At 39.5% G+C, this 18,325-nt stretch overlaps 1 protein-coding gene across 4 annotated transcripts in view; it reads right to left on the bottom strand.

Moving 5' to 3' along the window:
- Positions 1 to 18,325, bottom strand: part of myo1d (myosin 1D) — a 112,293-nt gene that overhangs the window by 66,972 nt on the left and 26,996 nt on the right. For all 4 annotated transcript variants that reach the window (XR_005204600.1, XR_005204602.1, XR_005204601.1 and 1 more), the window contains exons 3-11: positions 18,073 to 18,166; positions 16,902 to 17,067; positions 15,305 to 15,358; positions 14,839 to 14,934; positions 13,848 to 13,964; positions 12,695 to 12,898; positions 12,142 to 12,287; positions 11,357 to 11,471; positions 11,049 to 11,219 (exon numbers count right to left, since the gene is read on the bottom strand). Coding sequence is in view for 1 of the 4 variants with exons in the window: in XM_037754275.1 (XP_037610203.1) it covers positions 11,049 to 11,219; positions 11,357 to 11,471; positions 12,142 to 12,287; positions 12,695 to 12,898; positions 13,848 to 13,964; positions 14,839 to 14,934; positions 15,305 to 15,358; positions 16,902 to 17,067; positions 18,073 to 18,166 (1,163 nt within the window). In the remaining 3 variants the exon portion in view is untranslated. The remainder of the gene's footprint in view (positions 1 to 11,048; positions 11,220 to 11,356; positions 11,472 to 12,141; positions 12,288 to 12,694; positions 12,899 to 13,847; positions 13,965 to 14,838; positions 14,935 to 15,304; positions 15,359 to 16,901; positions 17,068 to 18,072; positions 18,167 to 18,325) is intronic.

Genomic DNA, 18,325 nt, shown 5'->3' with positions numbered 1-18,325 from the left:
CAACAGAGGCTTCGTTTAGTGGCGTACATCCTAATGAAACACAAAAAGCCCTTCGCCTATATGGTGGGATTGTAAGAGAGGCGATGACTGCGGTGGCTGAAATGTTATTAAAGGATCATAAAAGTTAGAATGATGTCTGCTATTGGCGACGTACAACTTGATGAGTTGCTCTCAGCCACTTTCATTCAGAAATCAGTGGATTAATCAAGAGTTTAACTGATAATGAAAATAACTATTAGTTGTAGCCAGCTTGTTTTTACATTTATGTTGCCAGTACGAGTATAAGTGTTCATTATAAAAGTCGTGTTTCTGCTTCTCAGCCAACAAAAGGTGATGAGACATCTTTGACCTTGGTTATTTTAGCCTTCAGTTACTTACAAACTTTGAGAGATGAATTCTGATTCAATAATTGGATTCAGTACTTGACCGCTGCTGAGCTGTTAAACCTCATGAATACACTGTTACATATTATTATATCCACACAAGAGTGAATGTGAGGCAGTGCTTCTATAGTTAAAGTGAACAGTGGTTGTGGTGATATATGACTTTTCTCTGCAAACACAATCTTAAGACTTGTGACAGTAATGAGAGCTAAAGGTGAGAATGTGCAGAAGCATCTTATCATCACTTCCTGTCACTTTAACACCGGGTGCTGCTCCAGTCTGTACCCGAGACAGTCGGTCCACCATGTTCTTGTTATTTTCTCTCCCTTTCCGTCTCTCACCTTCTCACCTCACTTCTCCCTCTCTTCACAGTTTTCCTGACTCTTTTTCTCTGCAACTTTCTCTCATTTATATGTTCCTGTCTCCACCCGGCCTGCTCCGTTCTGCCTTTGTCTATATTATATTTAATAAAACTATCGTTCTTTCCACCGTGACTGTGTCTTCGGCGGTCCTCGGGGTTCCCCACACACAAAAGGATATCCCATCGTAAAAAAATTGAGCATGTTTAAGATCTGAAATCGGTGCGGCCGAGACGATCGGGGGTTTAAAATACACTCTTAACATATATCTCACACCACAGGAACATCTGGAAAGATCATCTTTAGAACCATCAAGGAGGGAGGAATCAGGCACCAAATCAGCTTGATTCTCGTGTAGCGTGAACACGGCATTACCTCAGTCTAGTTTCTAGTGTCTCTCTGTGAAACCGCTTTCTTTCTATCTCCTTAATTAATCTCTTGATTTGACTATCTGCCTATCAGTCATTTCTACTATACAGAAAATCCATTTTCAAATGAGAGAAGAGGGTAATATGAAGGCTAGGCTGGCTGTAGAGGACTGAATTATTACTTCACAGCTTTGGAAAAGATGGCTTCGTTGACGTATATGTAGTTGAGCTAGTTGATTAATGGATTCCAGCATCTCAAATGTAAAGGACGTGCTGCTTTCCTTCATCTTACATGACTGTAAATAGAACATCTTTGGGTTTTGGACTGGGTTCTGACACTTTAATAGGCCAAACGATTCATCTGAAACATATTCATGCTACTGCACATGCTACTGGTATTTTATTCTGTAAGGTGTGTTGGTCCTGGCCGGGAAAGCTTGCTGAATTTGCTCTTTCTCACCACCACCGCTGCTTTACATTCACGGAGTGGTACAGTACGCCTGCTCAGCATAGTCACTGTGTTTTACTGCCTGAAATAGCATCACTGAAATAAGGTTGAAGAATTTAAGAAAAAGTGTGTTTAAATACACGATGGAAATATATACGACAGACATTTCTATAAAGTTTTGACGATATGTATCGTCACATTGCCCAGACCTAGTGTTGGCTGGTAGACTTCTCTCTGGTGGATCAAACTGCTCTGTTGTCCACATACATATAATAGGTCATTTTGACACTCCTTATCCACTTCTCACTTCTCCAACAATCACAGCCATCTACAGCACGAGGGCACGAGCCAGACCTCCCGATGAGCAGCAACCTGTCAGCAACTCACAGTGGGTACCGCGGGAGCTAATCCAGGCGGCAGATGAGGAGATTCATAGTGCATCTCATGCCCAATGCACTGAGTGGCAGCTGTCAGGGAATTAAAACACTGAGCATCGAGCTACATCCTCTCTAGACACACTTATATATATATCTGTATGAAGCTACTACATCCACTGCTTCATGCTCTCATAGAACTCAGTTACACTTCTCTCTGTGTGTGTGTCCTTGGTGACCTTGTGCCTCCCTGGAGCTAATGAATGGAGTATGTCTCTGATTAGCATCACCGACACATGGCCCTTGAAAGCTTTACCACTTAGCGCAGACCCCCTACATGCATTAAATACATGTGGCAGCAGGCGGAGGACACACATGTACACATCACATCCTGTTAGCATGCTGCACCTGTACACGCCACGTGCTGAGAGAAAAGTACATTTAGATGGAAGGTGAGAAAATAAAAATAAAGAATTGGAAGTGATAAAGGAAGTGAAGACAACAGAGAGCTGATTGTGGAAGAGAAACAACTGAAGAGAGAGTATGGAGAGGCAGGAAATGAAGCTGCCAGGATGGCTGCTCCAAAAGAAACTACCGTGTCAGCAAATGATTAAAAGTAAAAAAAAAAGCACATCTGGGAAGATCAAAGCGGAGTACAGTGAGACGAGGAGAGCGTTGGGATGAGGGAGGGGAGGAGATGAGTAAAAAAAAACATGAGCAAAGAGAGGATTGTAACCGTCCGCTAGGAGCAGGGAACAGAAATTAAAGATTTTACAGCTAAGACACATGTTGATGCTTCAGCTGATTAAAGAATAAGGCTGATGTTATTCTACAGAATAAATAAAACCAATGAAAAGACCAAAACCAACGATGAGTTATTCCGTCTGTCAATACTTTCTGTCCCTCTCCTGTCTCTGGGACTCCACTAACCCATTGGATCCTACAGAGACACCACGGAAATATTTAAATCTGCAAGAAATTCGTTTTGTACCACTAGAGGTCAGCAGAAACAAGCTTGTACCACAAGACTGACATATTGTATGCTTTTCAGGGCTGTCAATCAATTAAAATATTTAATCGCAAATGAATCACCCATTTTTTATCTGTTCTAAATGTACTTTAAAGGGAGATTTGTCAAGTATTTAATACTCTTATCAACATGGGAGTGGACAAATATGCTGCTTTATGCAAATATATGTATATATTTATTATTGGAAATCAATTAACAACACATAACAATGACAGATATTGTCCAGAAACCCTCACAGGTACTGCATTTAGCATAAAACAATATGCTCCAATCATAACATGGCAAACTGCAGCCCAACAGGCAACAACAGCTGTCAGTGTGTCAGTGTGCTGACTTGACTATGACTTGCCCCAAACTGCATGTGATTATCATAAAGTGGGCATGTCTGTAAAGGGGAGACTCGTGGGTTCCCATAGAACCCATTTACATTCACACATCTGGAGGTCAGAGGTCAAGGGACCCCTTTGAAAACGGACATGACAGTTTTTATTTATCGCAAGTTTGGAGCGTTAATGTAATTAGTTTGACAGTTACCTACTGTATACTTCAGTGGTACTTCAGATTTATTGTTGCTGTGCTAATTCAGTTTCGATATAACTCTTGTTTAAATAAAAAAATTGTTCCTGATTTGTAATCAGTATCATTTAATTTGTTGCATTTTATCCAATACTGCCATTAAAAAACTGCAAAAGGCCAACTGCTGTCTTCAACCTCATGTGTTTAGTTTGCTGAACAGCTGTGCACCTACACACATACTGGGGGCAGATTAATGTGCTTTTAATCATTTTTGGACAACAGTGGAGCTCCATGGCACAGAGGAAGAAAGGCAATAAGAAAAATAAAGCACATCTTCAGCCAGTTTGGCTGTGGTGCAATGAGCTCGAAATAGAATAAAACACTGTATGACTCAAGTAAACAATTACGCAGCTCGCTGGCAGAAGGTCAAAAAAGAAAGTAAAACATTTATGAAACTAGTTCAGTTTCAGTCTAAAACACAACGTGATGGAAACCAACTGGAGACAGCCGGATTTTACTGCACCAACGCACAAGCAGAAAAGATCACACTGAAGCATCATCATCCGCAGCGCATCACATTCAAGCCTTTCCCTTTCGGTAAGAAAGACATCTCTGTAAACAAGCTCAGAGCGTCTGATTAATTCATAACAAGGCTGAGGAGCCTGGAAGCCAGTAAAAAGAGTTTCTCATCAACAGACTGCGAAGCAACATGACATATTGAGATGTGGACGCTCACAACAGAGGGCATCTGTTAGCGATCTAAACTTACTTCTTTTCCTCTTCTGCTTTTGATCTGTCTTTTTCAGGACTGTGTGTATGTACTGTATGCTTTGTGCACTGTGACAGCCACGTGCCATTAAACGTGGGTGTGATGTACTATGCACCTGCAGCATCTAGTGATGAATGAATGAATGAATGAAGAGGGTTAACAGCCAGGACAAGGTGTACCGAGTAAAGACAGAGTCTAGCATCCTTCAGTACTGGAAGCAGAGTGAGATCGTATATAACTGCAGACAACCAGCACAGATTGTGTTACAGGACATCTCCTAGAATAGACCTCTGACTCAGTCTCTTCCTTTGCATCTCTCCTCATTTCTTGGCAGTGATGCACTCATACATTTCTGATTCATTGTGTTCTGCATGATATAATCAATATATATGTTTTTGTTTGTTTTTGTGGCGGTAGCCGCAGCGAGAGACGGGTGTTGGCTATGGAACAAAAATAAATGAAAAATGACTCAATAAATAGATAAATATGTAATTAAATGTAGCAAAAATAATATTAAAAATAAATGTAGCCATTAATTAATTGATAAAATGTGACAAAAATTGATATTTCTGTTTTAATTTGCTTCTTTATTTATTTATCTTTGTATTAATTCCCTTATATGTTTACTCTTCTGTCTAATTTTCCCTTTGATTTATTTATTTATGTATTTATTTTGATTCATTTTCAAATTATTATTTTGTTTTATTTATTTTTTATTTATTCATTTTGCAATTATTGTTTATCAATTGTTAAGTTAATTTACTTTTTGCATTTTTTTTAAATGTAATATTATTTTTTAAATTAATTAATTTTATATTTATTCATTTATTTTGCATTGGTTTTATTTTATAATAAATGTGCGTATGCATTTATGTATATATTTTAATCTATTTATGCACAATTTTCCCTTTCCATTTCCCCGAACTTATTCATTTCTGTATTCTTTTCTTTGTTGTGATTCATTTTTGACATTTTAAAAGAGCAGCTTGACAAAAATATCTCAACTCAAGGTCTGACTGATAGTACTCGTTTCTGAAGCTTTCAACCAACTTGCATCCCTCCTCATCTGATGGAGTTGCTCGGCAACCGAGTTGGACCTGGTGTTGAGATCTTTTTCTCAAACTACAGTACTTTATAAAGTAACACAAGTTTATGCTGAATAATTTTTATAAGAGTAGGTCTGACTTTTTTCAGATATTTCACTATAAAACGCAGCTTTAACGGTTACTTGACATTTCCTCACAGAAATCCCACTTCCATATAAATGAGGTATATATAAATATTTTCTTTTTCATTAAAGCCACAGTGGGCAGAATATTGATGTGCTTATAACAACTTTCAAATTGTTCTCAGGGCATACATTTTTATTTGCTAAAAAAACGAGACATTAGTGCAAACTATGTGTGACGGTATCGGCATACAAAGCTGTCTCGTTTTAGATACACACCACATACTGCAGTACAGCATCTTTAAGTCTTATACTACTGATAATATCACTAACATAAAGTTGCAGCACTGATAATCAGGGATAAAAAACACTAAGTTGATTCGTGGTGAATTTCCATTAGCAGGATAACCTTGAATATCTTCACGAGTGACTTGAAAAAGTTGTCTTCATGGTAGAAAAGTGAAAAATAGAGCCTGATTTAAAAAAGGAAATACAGGAATTATCATGTAAAATGACATAATGTTGCTATTTTTAAAAATTATTTATTTTTTATTTATGCAGGGAGACCTTATGATTTATGATGACCTCATTTAAGATTATTTGCTTTTCACTAAAAAAGATGTGTGTCCTATCTGTGATACAATACAACTATTTGTTTCTTAACAAAATGTGAGGCAAAGTGATTCCAGATGTTTTAGTGCCATTTTAGGATTTTGATGATTATTGGGATAATATAGGGAATTATTTTGTCCATGATAATCATGACATGAAATGTTCATATCGTCCCATGCCTACCGATAATCTTCATCTTCACAAAATGTATGTGTAAATCTATGACGTCAGTATATAATAGTCGATAGTCTACTGTTGTATCAGCTGGTGGCAAAAGAAGTGAAAAGGTACTGCACTAAAAACAAAGCTTAAATTAGTTTTCTGGCCACTTGGGTGAAGCTGTAAATATTGACATTATCATTTTATAGTTGTTATGGCGAACATGTCAGCAAATTTGCATATTCACACATCCAGCAGACGCGGTGCAACATTAGCGTTCATTCGGAGTCGTGTTTCTGGCCACCTGATGAGTGGAAATCTAATATCAGATCTCACTTTAACCTGTTTTTGTCTCTACCAACTCCTGAGAAAAAGATCTGTGTTTCTCTCTGTTAAATGTTTCTCTGTGTTCACCAGCTAGTTGCTAACTTTGCCTGTCTGCCATTTGGTGCTGGGCTGGTAGTGCACACTGGGTTTATTGGAGGATTTTACACTGAAAACAGCTGGCTGCTGCTGACTGCTGCTGCTGCTGCTGCTGCTGCTGCTGGAAATGAGGTTGATGAGTGAAGTTTGTGGAGCGGAAAACCAAAACAAACAATGAGCTACAAGAGTGAAGCAGATTCCTCTGCTGTTCTCTCACTACAAGCATTTCACATTATACATACAGTAGTCATTTGATGCGTTGCTAATTTAAAAAAATATAGTGATGAGTGGAGCCTTAAAATATGCTGAAATATACCACTAATACAGGTTCTACTTCAGTCATCATTTACTCTATTTCTAGCCCTCGTTTTCACTCTCCCTACATGCCTCAACCCTTTTCTCTCCCTTCATGTGCATATCTCGCTTCCCAGTCTCTCCCTCTGCACCTCTCTCTCTCACTTCATCTTTATTCCAACCTTCACACTTTCATCCTGGCACGCAGACTTGAAGAAATGTGAGCTACGAGGCTGCTGGAGAGCCACGGTGGGTGTTTAAAGTCTGCAGAGCTCGTGCACACTTTGTACCCTCACAGAGCCTCAGAACTTCCCCCAGCAGCTCATTTGCATCCTGAGTGTGGGTTAGGATGTCTATTTTGGGTCAGACTAATATACAGGGAGACTATTTCTTTCTCTTTCTTTCTTTGGATGAAAGTAATTCACAAATTAAAAACAATAAAAAAAGACTGCAAATATCACTATGACCACTAAGTGGTGCTGAAAACACAAGTCTGATCACACGTGAGAGTCCTCCTGCTACACCTTTCAATTAATGTCCAAATGGGACAATTACTCACCCTCAAAATTAGTCAATGTCTCAATAAACATAAGTCCACAGACAAAAAAAGAGCTCATTCTGGTATTGGTCAAATAAAGAAGTCTAAGAGGAACAGAATGAAATATAGAGAAAAGATTTATTCAACCCATGTGGCTCTATTGTGTTCTTCCAGTGTTCCACCTCTGATGTGAGGACTTAGTTTTTTCTACTCAAATACATTCAGTAAAGGAAACAGACAATATGTATGAACATACACCCCTATATACACTCTGCTTTTTAACTAACATTGCTTCTCATTAGGGATGCTCATTTTGAAAAACATTCTGAGCCGCTCAACTTTTGAGTTAATTATTAACATTTCTTTTATCTGTTTTATCCGATAGCGTTAATCGGATAATTATGGACATCCCTACTTCTCATGTTGGAAACCAGGAGTATCTTTTCAGGGTCAATCTAATAAATCTAAACCTAATCGGTTTCTCTCTAGTACATAATGAAACTAGAATTACCGCCTTGCAGTTGAATGCCTCCGCCAACCAGTCACGATCCTTTGACAACCAAATTCTCATCAGTTCATCGTTGAGCCCAGGTGGACGTTTGTGCCAAATTTGAAGAAATCCCCTTCAGGCGTTACTGGGATATTGCGTTCACAAGAATGAGTTGGATGGACGAACAACCCGAAAATTGCTTTTGCCGGCGCGGAGGCATAAAAAGTCAATTTTAGTGTCTCGTACACAACTCGTATATTTTGTATTATTTTGTACAAAGGCTAATTTTAGCAATACCATGAATAATTCTATTGTACATGCGGAACATGTTACTTTAACTCGCCCTATTTAGCATTTATGAACAGTTGATATGACCAAAACCGTCTTGCCTGATATAAGTCATTTCATATCTTGATAACAGTATATATCACGATAAAGCATGTTTTCTGGTAGTTCAATAAATAAATAAATAGTCTACATGAAATAACCACATGGTAAAACCTATTTTTGTATACTCCAGTGTGAACTTAAATACTTAACAAATGAAAAGTACTGCGTAGTTTCTCATTTTAAGGACTTGAGTGCAAAATGAACATAAAAGTTTTAAGTGAAATTATAAAGAAAAAAGAAATAAATACAGGCCTAGCTTATATTGCGATAGAAACGATATAAAAAAATATAAACAATAGACATTTTTATATAGTTTTGACAATATATATCGTCATATTGTCCAGTCCTTATAAGCAGTATATAAACATTTAATAAATTATTTTATAAAAACACTATAATGTAGTTGCAACAGATGTATATCAATGCATTTTCTAACAACTATAACTCCTCCTGTGGAGGCTGGTGTGTAAATAGATAATGCATTATAATATTATGAAACACAGTTGTCTTAAATAAGTCCTTATAGCTGCTTATAACCACATTACAGTGCTTTATAAACCATTTATTACATGTTTATTTAGTGCTTATGAAAGCTTTCTGTTGATGCAATGACAACATTAAAAGTTACATGTGAGCCTCGTCTTTCATGACTGTTCATGTTCATTTAAATGGTAATACACACTAAAACAAATACCCCGGAGATCCACTAAAGCCTCCGACAATGTACACTACTTCCTGATAGAAAGTCCATTATGTTAATGTTGCCTGGCAACAGGACTCCAGACAGTACAGAGAAAAAGGATCTCTGGCTAATATTGATTCCTACCAATATTGGTTCCAGGAAGTAACAGCTGGATCACTGTAAGTTTCACAAGTCTGTATAAAGTCCAGAGGAGCAGGTCAGAGAGCAGCAGAGGGGCGACAGCAGGGAGAGTATCGACTCACGGATCAATACGCCGCCCTGCAGCACCGGAACAATCTTTACCTCGTCTTGACTCAACCTGGCTTTATTCACAGTGTGTGTTTTATTCACATTGAACTTCAATGCGTTCTAAGGCTCAGTATTGGTTCTTGCGTGGGAACATATAGTTTCCAGGAAGCCTCTGAATAGGCATTGTGAGCCTCACTTTGTGGCCTGTTGCTTTAAGTATTTACATCTACAGTACTGTACACTGACCAGAAATCATTTTCACTGCATCACCATCTCCCTCTCTTCTTCCCAGTTTCTCTGCTTGGTTTCTCCTCATAAATGTGTAAATACATTCCCTCTCACCTCCCGCCCTCCTGCCTCCTTCTCCCTCCAACACCCATCATAAACACAGCAAAGCACCAGCTCCACACGCTCCCATTGGCTGGCAGTGACATCACTTGTGCAAAGTGTCGAGTCAGACTCCGGCTCGCTCTCTCTGACAGCTGATGCCCCCTTGTGTCCGTATAGAAACTTGCAGTCATTTAAAAACTGTGTTTTGAAGTCTACTTAGCAGCTTTTACACGCTCAACATCTGCATACACATCTGCATAAACTGACCCCAGATCAGTGAGTGACTTTCACCTTATCCAAGTCATCTGATCCCAAACAGAAACTGTGGATGTTAGCAGATTGGTTCATGTTTAGTCTGGCTGTAGAGACCATTAGAGTGAATTAGACTGTGAGCCTTCCTGATTATTAAAACTAACAGGATCATGTTCAGGCACTAATGGTTACTTACTGCACGGTGTAATCTGCCCTCTGCTGTTCTCAGGTTACTACAGCGACATCCTGCACCACCACAAGCTGATATACTGATGGATGTTTATATGAAGATTTATTGTTCATTTGATTGTTTTATTATATAATATATTTAATATTTTTTAAAGCCCCCCTTGAGTGTATTTTGTCATTTCTATGATATTTCATATTTATTTGAGTCATAAATACACACTGTTTGCCAAACGTTTTTTGACAAAATAATTAAATTTCGTGCAGAATTAACTCAACACACTGACTGTTTCTCTCCCTCGCTCTCTTCTTTACCGTCTCCTCCTGCTGGAGATAAATTAACGCAAAGCAGCCGATGCCGTTTTGGAGGTTTGCCGGCCTCTAACAGGTCCGAAGCACACAACTTTCAGCCCAAAAGAAAACAAGAGAAAGGTCCCGTTGGAGAAATAAACGAATCACAGTGCAGCCCGGTGCGGTGTCGGTGCTGGACAGTGCTACTCCAAAACGTCCCGAAACTGCATTTCAAACGCCGGACCTCTGCGTCCTGTGTTGCGCTGTGGCCGGCGTGCGGCGGTGCTGCTCCTCGGTGCAGCAGCAGCCAGACGGACGCCTCACCAGGAGGAGACGGTGAAGAAGAGAGCGAGTGTGAGAGAGTTGGCGTGTTGCGCTAATTCTTGTCTCATTTGTGGTCTGATAAAAAGTAAATTCATCTAAACTGGGTTGAAAAACGATGCAATCTGGTCGCCGTGGTAATGAATTACGTCTGACTATTAACCACACCCCCATTCTCTGTTTTTATTAACCAAAAAACAGGAAGTAAATCTGGCTGGAGGGGGCTTTAAAATATCTTAAAATCCGTTTTTTACAGAACAATGTAGTTGAATTTGTGCCATTATTTTGCCTTGATTATTTATTATTTATGTTTTGTGTCTGTTGTTGTGTTTTGGTATGTTGTTGAAACTGTGCAGCTAAAGTCTCTATTAGTTAATGTCAAAAACAGTAATAAGTCTGAGTTCAGTGTTTCCTACCTTGCGGCTGGTGTAGTGGGCGTGTTTGGCCAGCTTGCCATTGAGTCCTTGGAGGAAAACCTCATCCGTAACTTTGCCCACATTCATACAGGCTTCGTCCAACACAGAGAAGATGCCCTTATGCTGCTGCTCCACCAAATCCACAATGATCTGGTTATTGAAGTAATCAATCTAACAACAGAGGACACAGAGGATAAAACACACTGTGTTAACATGACAGGAATATACAGCAGGCTAAATACATTGACAAGTGAATAAAAGTAATCCAACTCATTTCTTAAAATCTTTGAAAAACTCAACCTCCTTACATGTTTCCAGGGGATGCCTTCTCGTTGATACTCTTCCTGTTCCTGCTTCAGCACCAGCTGGATGAAGAGCTGCTGCAGCTTTTCATTACAGTAGTTGATGCAGAACTGTTCAAAGCTACAGAAACAGAGGAGATGAAATGTTAATTAGAAGTATTGCTCATTCTATACAGAGAGATGTAATCCAATGTAACATGTTTCACATAAAGATGCAGATGTTTTGAAGTTTTTTTATATTGGTGGAATATTCTGTCTCACTGCTGTGTTCTTAGCCACCTGGCCAGTTGCATATGAGTATAGTTTTGGCCTTAGATTGTCAGGTTAGACTAGTCTAACTAAGCCAGTCGGTTGCATAAATCTTATGAATGACTTAATTTGAGATAGGAATGTTGAGTCTGAAGTGAGAGCACTGTTGCTATAGGATAGGAGTATGTTAGAAGATCAATTAGCTAACTATATCAACTGTTCATCCATTACTTTTGGGGATTCTTTTACCATATTCTTCAATTGTTTCTGAATAGCTTTAACAGTTTTAATGACCATTGGATTTATGCTGTTTATCTTTTCTGTTATTTTCTCCCATACTTGGTATGATGTTGCTGTTGCATCCGCCCTTTTTTCTCCTCTGTGAAGTGTTTTATTTCTCCCATAATGCATTGCACGACATTAGTAACTCATAGGGAAGCTTTATGCAAAAGATTAAGTGTCTAAGGCAAGTCTGACTTTTATGCAACTGGCTGGTTAAATATGGGTTAAATTAAATTAAAAATTAAATTAAAAATCCAAACCTGTTGTTCTGGAAGATCTCAAACCCGTAGATGTCCAGCACCCCGATGACGGTGTTCTTCCCGTGGACTCTGGCGTCGTAGTTTTTCACTTCAATGATGTCATTGATTCGTCCCACAATCCAGCAGAACAGGCGCTCGTACATGGCCTGAGGACGACAAAGCATTAAAAGTGTGTAGTAGCCCAATTAGCTGCTAGGCGGTGAGCCTTGCTCAAGGGGCTCGGAGTAGTCTAGCACAGATGGGTCACTGAGAGTTAAATGTCACAATATCAGTGAGTCAGACTTTTGTTCACAGCCCACAGTGCTGGTTTAGAAACGGCCTACATGCATTGCCTCCTCCACAGTCTCCAGCCTCAGTCTGGAGTCACAACATTGTGACTCACGCTCGTGTGAATCACAGTAAAAAAATACCGCCAAGCACCAAGTGAAATGTCACAACCCTCTGAGCAACAGCTGGCCAGTGTTGTTTCTTTTCTGTGCAGCCCACTACAGAGGAAGTGCTTTGCCTGACAGATGAACAACAACATGTAATTTTATATCTTCCCAACAATAACCTTGGCAAGAGCGTCCCGTCCGTAGCCGGCCTCTTGTGCCGTGTGCTGCTTTTCGATGACGTCTCGACCCGTGGCCACGGTGCGGTAGAGCAGGGCCTTCTCCACGTTCTCTTCTTTGGTGGACAGCAGCTCCCTGATCACGGACACCAGCTTCGTGCTCTCTATCAAGGTCACATCACCGTCAACCCCGAATGTCAGGTTGCCCTAAAAGAGAAGCCAGAGAGGACGGATTATTCTTCAGTACATTTTGGTTAAAGGAATAGTTCAACATTTTGGAAAATGCACTCATTCGCTTTCTTGCAGAGAGTTCAGGCCTTTATTCACCAGGGGCGTGACAAATAAACAACCTGTGAATATTACATGTCTGGTGCTTTTATTGTGAAAGGTTAGAACAGAAGGAGTGGATCTGGTCTGCGCTGCCTTCGTCAAGGTTGAAAGAAGTATTAAAGTTTGCCGTCTTGGTTCAGACTACCTCTCAGAGTCTGTGTGTTGTTGTTTCAGAAATATAGAGTGCTCCAAGGATGATGTATTTTTGTAGGCAAAACAGGAAGTAATGGACTGGTTCCCTCGATAAAAAAACAATTTATATTATTATTACAATTATTATTATATTATTTTTTATTTTACTTTATATTTAGCCATACATGTACTTTGTTCTCCAAGATACAAACTCATTTCATCCTACAATATAAATGAATAATACAAAGAACATGCCATAACGTTATCATCATATGTAAATCCAAAAGCAATACATTTATGAGTGGAAAAGAAAGAAGAAAATTAATTAATTAAAAAATCACCAAAATAGGACATTATTACAAATTAATTATTATTATTATTATTATATATTATACAAATTTATTATTACAAATTATAGAGCTGTAAAAGAAACCATTACAGACATTTTTTTGTAAGATTAATTGTGAGCTGATTTCGCATTGGACACAGAATACAGCGGTAAAAAGAAACAAAGAAAGTAAACAAACGGGTGAATTTTCAAAGCCGTGCACTCTCTCTCTATCTTGGCGAGGATGCTGGTCCACTTTGCCAACATGGCGCTCATTTGTCTAAAATCTACACACAGTATCTCCCTTACTGGGACGCAGCTGGCGTTAAGAGAGGAGCAGGGATTTTGATATTATCTTGGTATTACCAGATGTAGGATGGTGGCCAGGATCTTGTAAACAGTCTGAATCTCCTCCCCTGTGAAGCCGATCACTTTCATGGCATCGGCTACAGCTTTGAAATCGGCGCCATCGTTGATGGAAGACTGGAGAGAGAGAGAGAAAGGAGAAATGTTAGAGAAGGATGACAACAAAATGACTGAAAGTTAAAGGTGCAATTGATTGATAACATTCAGACACTTTTTAAATGATTATTTCATATTATTTAGGAAAAGCTATACTTTTATTCTGCACCTTTCTAAAAGCTCTGTGGATGCATTATTGTTTTTTAATTATTTTTCAACATACAAATGTTAATATAACACCTTTAAAGTTGACGGGATCAATCATTACAATGTCTAGTTAGCTTTCAAAGCCAGATTGTCACTTTTTCAACATTTTATCTTTAACAATTTGGACAATTTGGTTTTTTTTTTCCAGCTGAAGCAAATATAAAATGTAGATAAATTACATTTTCCGTGAGTGTTTTGTCCCGGAGTCGCAGCCTTTTCCTTTCTCTACCACTTAATCTAGCCGGGATATCAAATTCACACAGTTCATTAAATTACAAACCGATGTTTCGCTGAGGCACACAGAGTACAAAAACCGCCACCTCAGCCGTTTGTGTTCCATGACATCAGGCTGTTTGTTGCTGTCAAGTGGTTTTGTTCCTACTCATTAAGATCACCCAAAGACGGCGGCGCACAGCGGAGGTCTAAATAAAAAACACTCCTTTTACAGAGAGATGATGATTACTGAAATACTACATGTGATACTACATGTGATACTTTACACTCGTACCCCTGATTTGTTTAAAGAACGTGTAAACTGTGGTGAGGAAACGCACATCTGGAAGTCGTGTGTTGATTGTATTCATCCGTCTGCAAACAAACTTAAAGTCACACTGACGCTCTCAGACTTTAGTTGTGGGGGGTTTCATACTCTGCTACCTCCATTTGTGAGTTGAATTATAAGAAGTACCTTAATTTGACCTCCAACTTTGATGTAGTTGTAGGCTGTCGGGTCCTTCTGGATGTGAAGAGAGCGCAGCAGGGCATCTGGAGCTCCTCTGAGCAGCTAATGAAAGACCAAAAACATTCACACTGTACTTACAACACGTCATACAGAAACACTATTATACAGAGCAAACATATAATTCCTGACGTTTACTCATGCATAATGTACAGATTGCAGCCTGAGTCATCAGCATTTGTCCACCATGTTTGAATTGAATGCGTCTTTACTTCCAAAACAAACTGTGGCCTCACTTTCACCTCCCTAAACTCCCACATGAAGGAATAAAAGGCCTCTTGATGACTCAGAAGTTCTGCATGGATTCATATTTCCTGCTGGTGACATCAGTCTTCCACACAATGAATGACTGCATGCATACACACATATTACACATACGCTCTCTTCACATGCAAACACACACACACACATTTACCTGGTAGTATGAATGAAAGCTCCTCTCTCCTTCCTGTTGGAAAATCACTCTGGACTGTTGGAGGGAAAAAAAGGAAAGAGTAACATAACAGCCGTCTTAAAGCAACGACAAAGTGAGGGAAATTTTGTCACTCTAAAAGCTCTATTATTACCTACAGTACCAGGCCGGTGGTTCCTAATGTTTTGGCGTGTGATACTTTAAAACAGACGTGCCAACACTCCCGTTTTTTCCCGGGTTTCTCCCGTATTTCTAGGCCTTATCCCAGCATCCTCCTATGTTGTTGTTTCTTCCGGGAAAGCTCCGTAATTTGCCCTCAAACCTTATTATGAATAATCATCACACACTGATCCATAAGTTTTGTATGTTTTTCTGACGTCACCCAAGTTGCCAGATTGTCTATGAAACACAATCCACACATCCATCCATCCATCTATCTTCAACCGCTTATCCGGGGTCGGGTCGCGGGGGCAACAGCTCCAGCAGGGGATCCCCAAACTTCCCTTTCCCGAACATTAACCAGCTCTGACTGGGGGATCCCGAGGCGTTCCCAGGCCAGTGTGGAGATATAATCTCTCCACCTAGTCCTGGGTCTTCCCCGTGGTCTCCTCCCAGCTGGTCGTGCCTGCAACACCTCCCAAGGTAGGCGTCCAGGGGGCATCCGTACTAGATGCCCGAACCACCTCAACTGGCTCCTTTCGACGCAGAGAAGCAGCGGCTCTACTCCGAGTCCCTCACGAATGACTGAGCTTCTCACCCTATCTCTAAGGGAGACGCCAGCCACCCTCCTGAGGAAACCCATTTCGGCACCTTGTACCCGCGATCTAGTTCTTTCGGTCATGAACCAACCCTCATGACCATAGGTGAGAGTAGGAACGAAGATTGACAGGTAGATCGAGAGCCTTGCCTTCCGGCTCAGCTCTCTTTTCGTCACAATCCACACAATACATACAATTTCAATCCACCTGTCAACACAACCTGGCAACCCTAACTGTTGTCAAAATTGAACAGTAACTGTTAGCAGTACCAATACTTATTATTACTGTTATGTTCATCAAATGATAAATGTTCAAATCTTTAAATTTTATTTTTTGCCTATGTTAAAAAGGTTACTGCTTGTTTTTATATTCTTTATTGTATTCCACAGTATGTAAAGCGTCTTTGAGAACTTTGAAAAGTGCTCTATCAATCTGATGCATTATTATTAATATTATTATTATTATGTATTATATCTATGTGTCTTGTACCACAGTGTTAAACTGCAGCGTTTCTGTGATAAATTGATGTTTTGTCAGAACATAGATATAAATAACCTGCCGTATTTTTTAAACCTCGATGTTGCTGGTTTGCTTTAAAGTGGAGCTCTGTCTACATATAACCCCTCGTCACAGGTTGAATTGGGAGCAGTTCAACCAACAGAGTGATGTTTCTTTCTCAGATTACTTTATTTGAATAGTTTCCGCAGGCCTGATGGGGAAACCTCTCCAGTATTTACCTACAGTGGGTACAATAGTATCTGCACTTACAATACAACACTTTATTATACTAAATCAGTGAGGAAATCACTGACTTCACCATCACCACCTGGTGTGACCTTTACCTTTTCCAGCAGGTAGTTGCTGATGTGGCCTCCGATTGGATCTCCCTTGAAGTCAAAGTTGATGTCCATGTACTTGCCGAAGCGGCTGGAGTTGTCGTTGCGGTTGGTCTTGGCGTTCCCGAAGGCCTCCAAGACGCAGTTGGATTTAAGCAGCATGTTTTTCACCCTGTGGGACGGCAGGACGACGTCACAGGTAAAGAGATTGTTGAGAAAGTACAACCAGGATAAAAGAGCGACTCGTACTGTGAAGAGGTGGGATAAAGAACCTACTTTATACTTTCCTAGTATTTTAGATTAGTTAATAGTTTAACACGTCCACCATATCTACTGTATAACATGATGCCAATGTTGTGTTTATAGCTTGTTGTGCTGCCATCAAGTGGCCAAACAGAATACAAAAATGCAGGTTTTATACAAAGTAACTTGCAGAGTTGTGAAAGTAGAACCACAAGCTCTCAAATCCTGCAGAGCAGCAAAGCTTATCTTGTGCTTTACTCTTAATATCTATCAATTTCAACACACTTAACTATAACCACACACCATTGGGTAATCATATTTCTCCTGTGATGTAGTGGAAGTGTCCACACCCTCTCAGTTATCAGCGATCTAGTCTGAAGCCTTGTTAAACTGTAACTTTATCTCACTGTGATCTCAGAGACTTTGACTAGCAGCAGTATTCATTCCAGGAATATGACAATGACTTACTTTCTATCTACAATAGCTGAGATAAGATAATAAAGGTGACCTAGAAAACAGAAAATAGATCATCGAGTCAGTTCTTGTAGCTGTGTTGGTCATTAACATAGACCTCTAATATTAGAAAGAGGATGTTTGCTGTACTCTCTCACTCTGTGGTGGACTTTTTGACACAGTTTTCCCCTCACAGTAAAATATCATGTGTATTTGGGTGTCTCATTTGGATAAACAAAACACATCTCTGTGGTATGACTGGGTTTTTGTCTTAATATTTCCACAGACTTGCAAATCAGGAATCCACAAAAAACTCCTCCCTTCCTACCTGATAATATCTGATAATATCTGATAATATCTGATAATATCTGATAATATTTGATAATATTAGTTGTTAGTTGTTAGTCACCAAACCAAACCAAGCCTGTGCACAGCTTCTGCAGTGTGTTCACGTTCAACAGAGTCAATAACGGCAGCTCACCTTTCAACTTCAGCCCTCTGATTGGGATTGGTGATAGCAGCGATGTATTGCATTATGTACTTGCTGGCTTCGGTCTTTCCTGCTCCACTTTCCCCTGTAATAATAAAAACACACACACAGTGCAAAGAGTCTTTAAATAAAACAATTCATACATCAATCAATCACACTTTATTTATACACAGTAGCACCTTTCAAACAAATGACATGCACTTCAAAGTGCTTTTCAAGCGACTGACAAAACTTGAGATCTTAG

Source organism: Sebastes umbrosus, chromosome 20 (genome assembly GCF_015220745.1).
Source record: "Sebastes umbrosus isolate fSebUmb1 chromosome 20, fSebUmb1.pri, whole genome shotgun sequence".
Classification (NCBI taxonomy): Eukaryota; Metazoa; Chordata; class Actinopteri; order Perciformes; family Sebastidae; genus Sebastes; species Sebastes umbrosus.
This window is presented reverse-complemented; position numbering and strand designations above follow the sequence as displayed.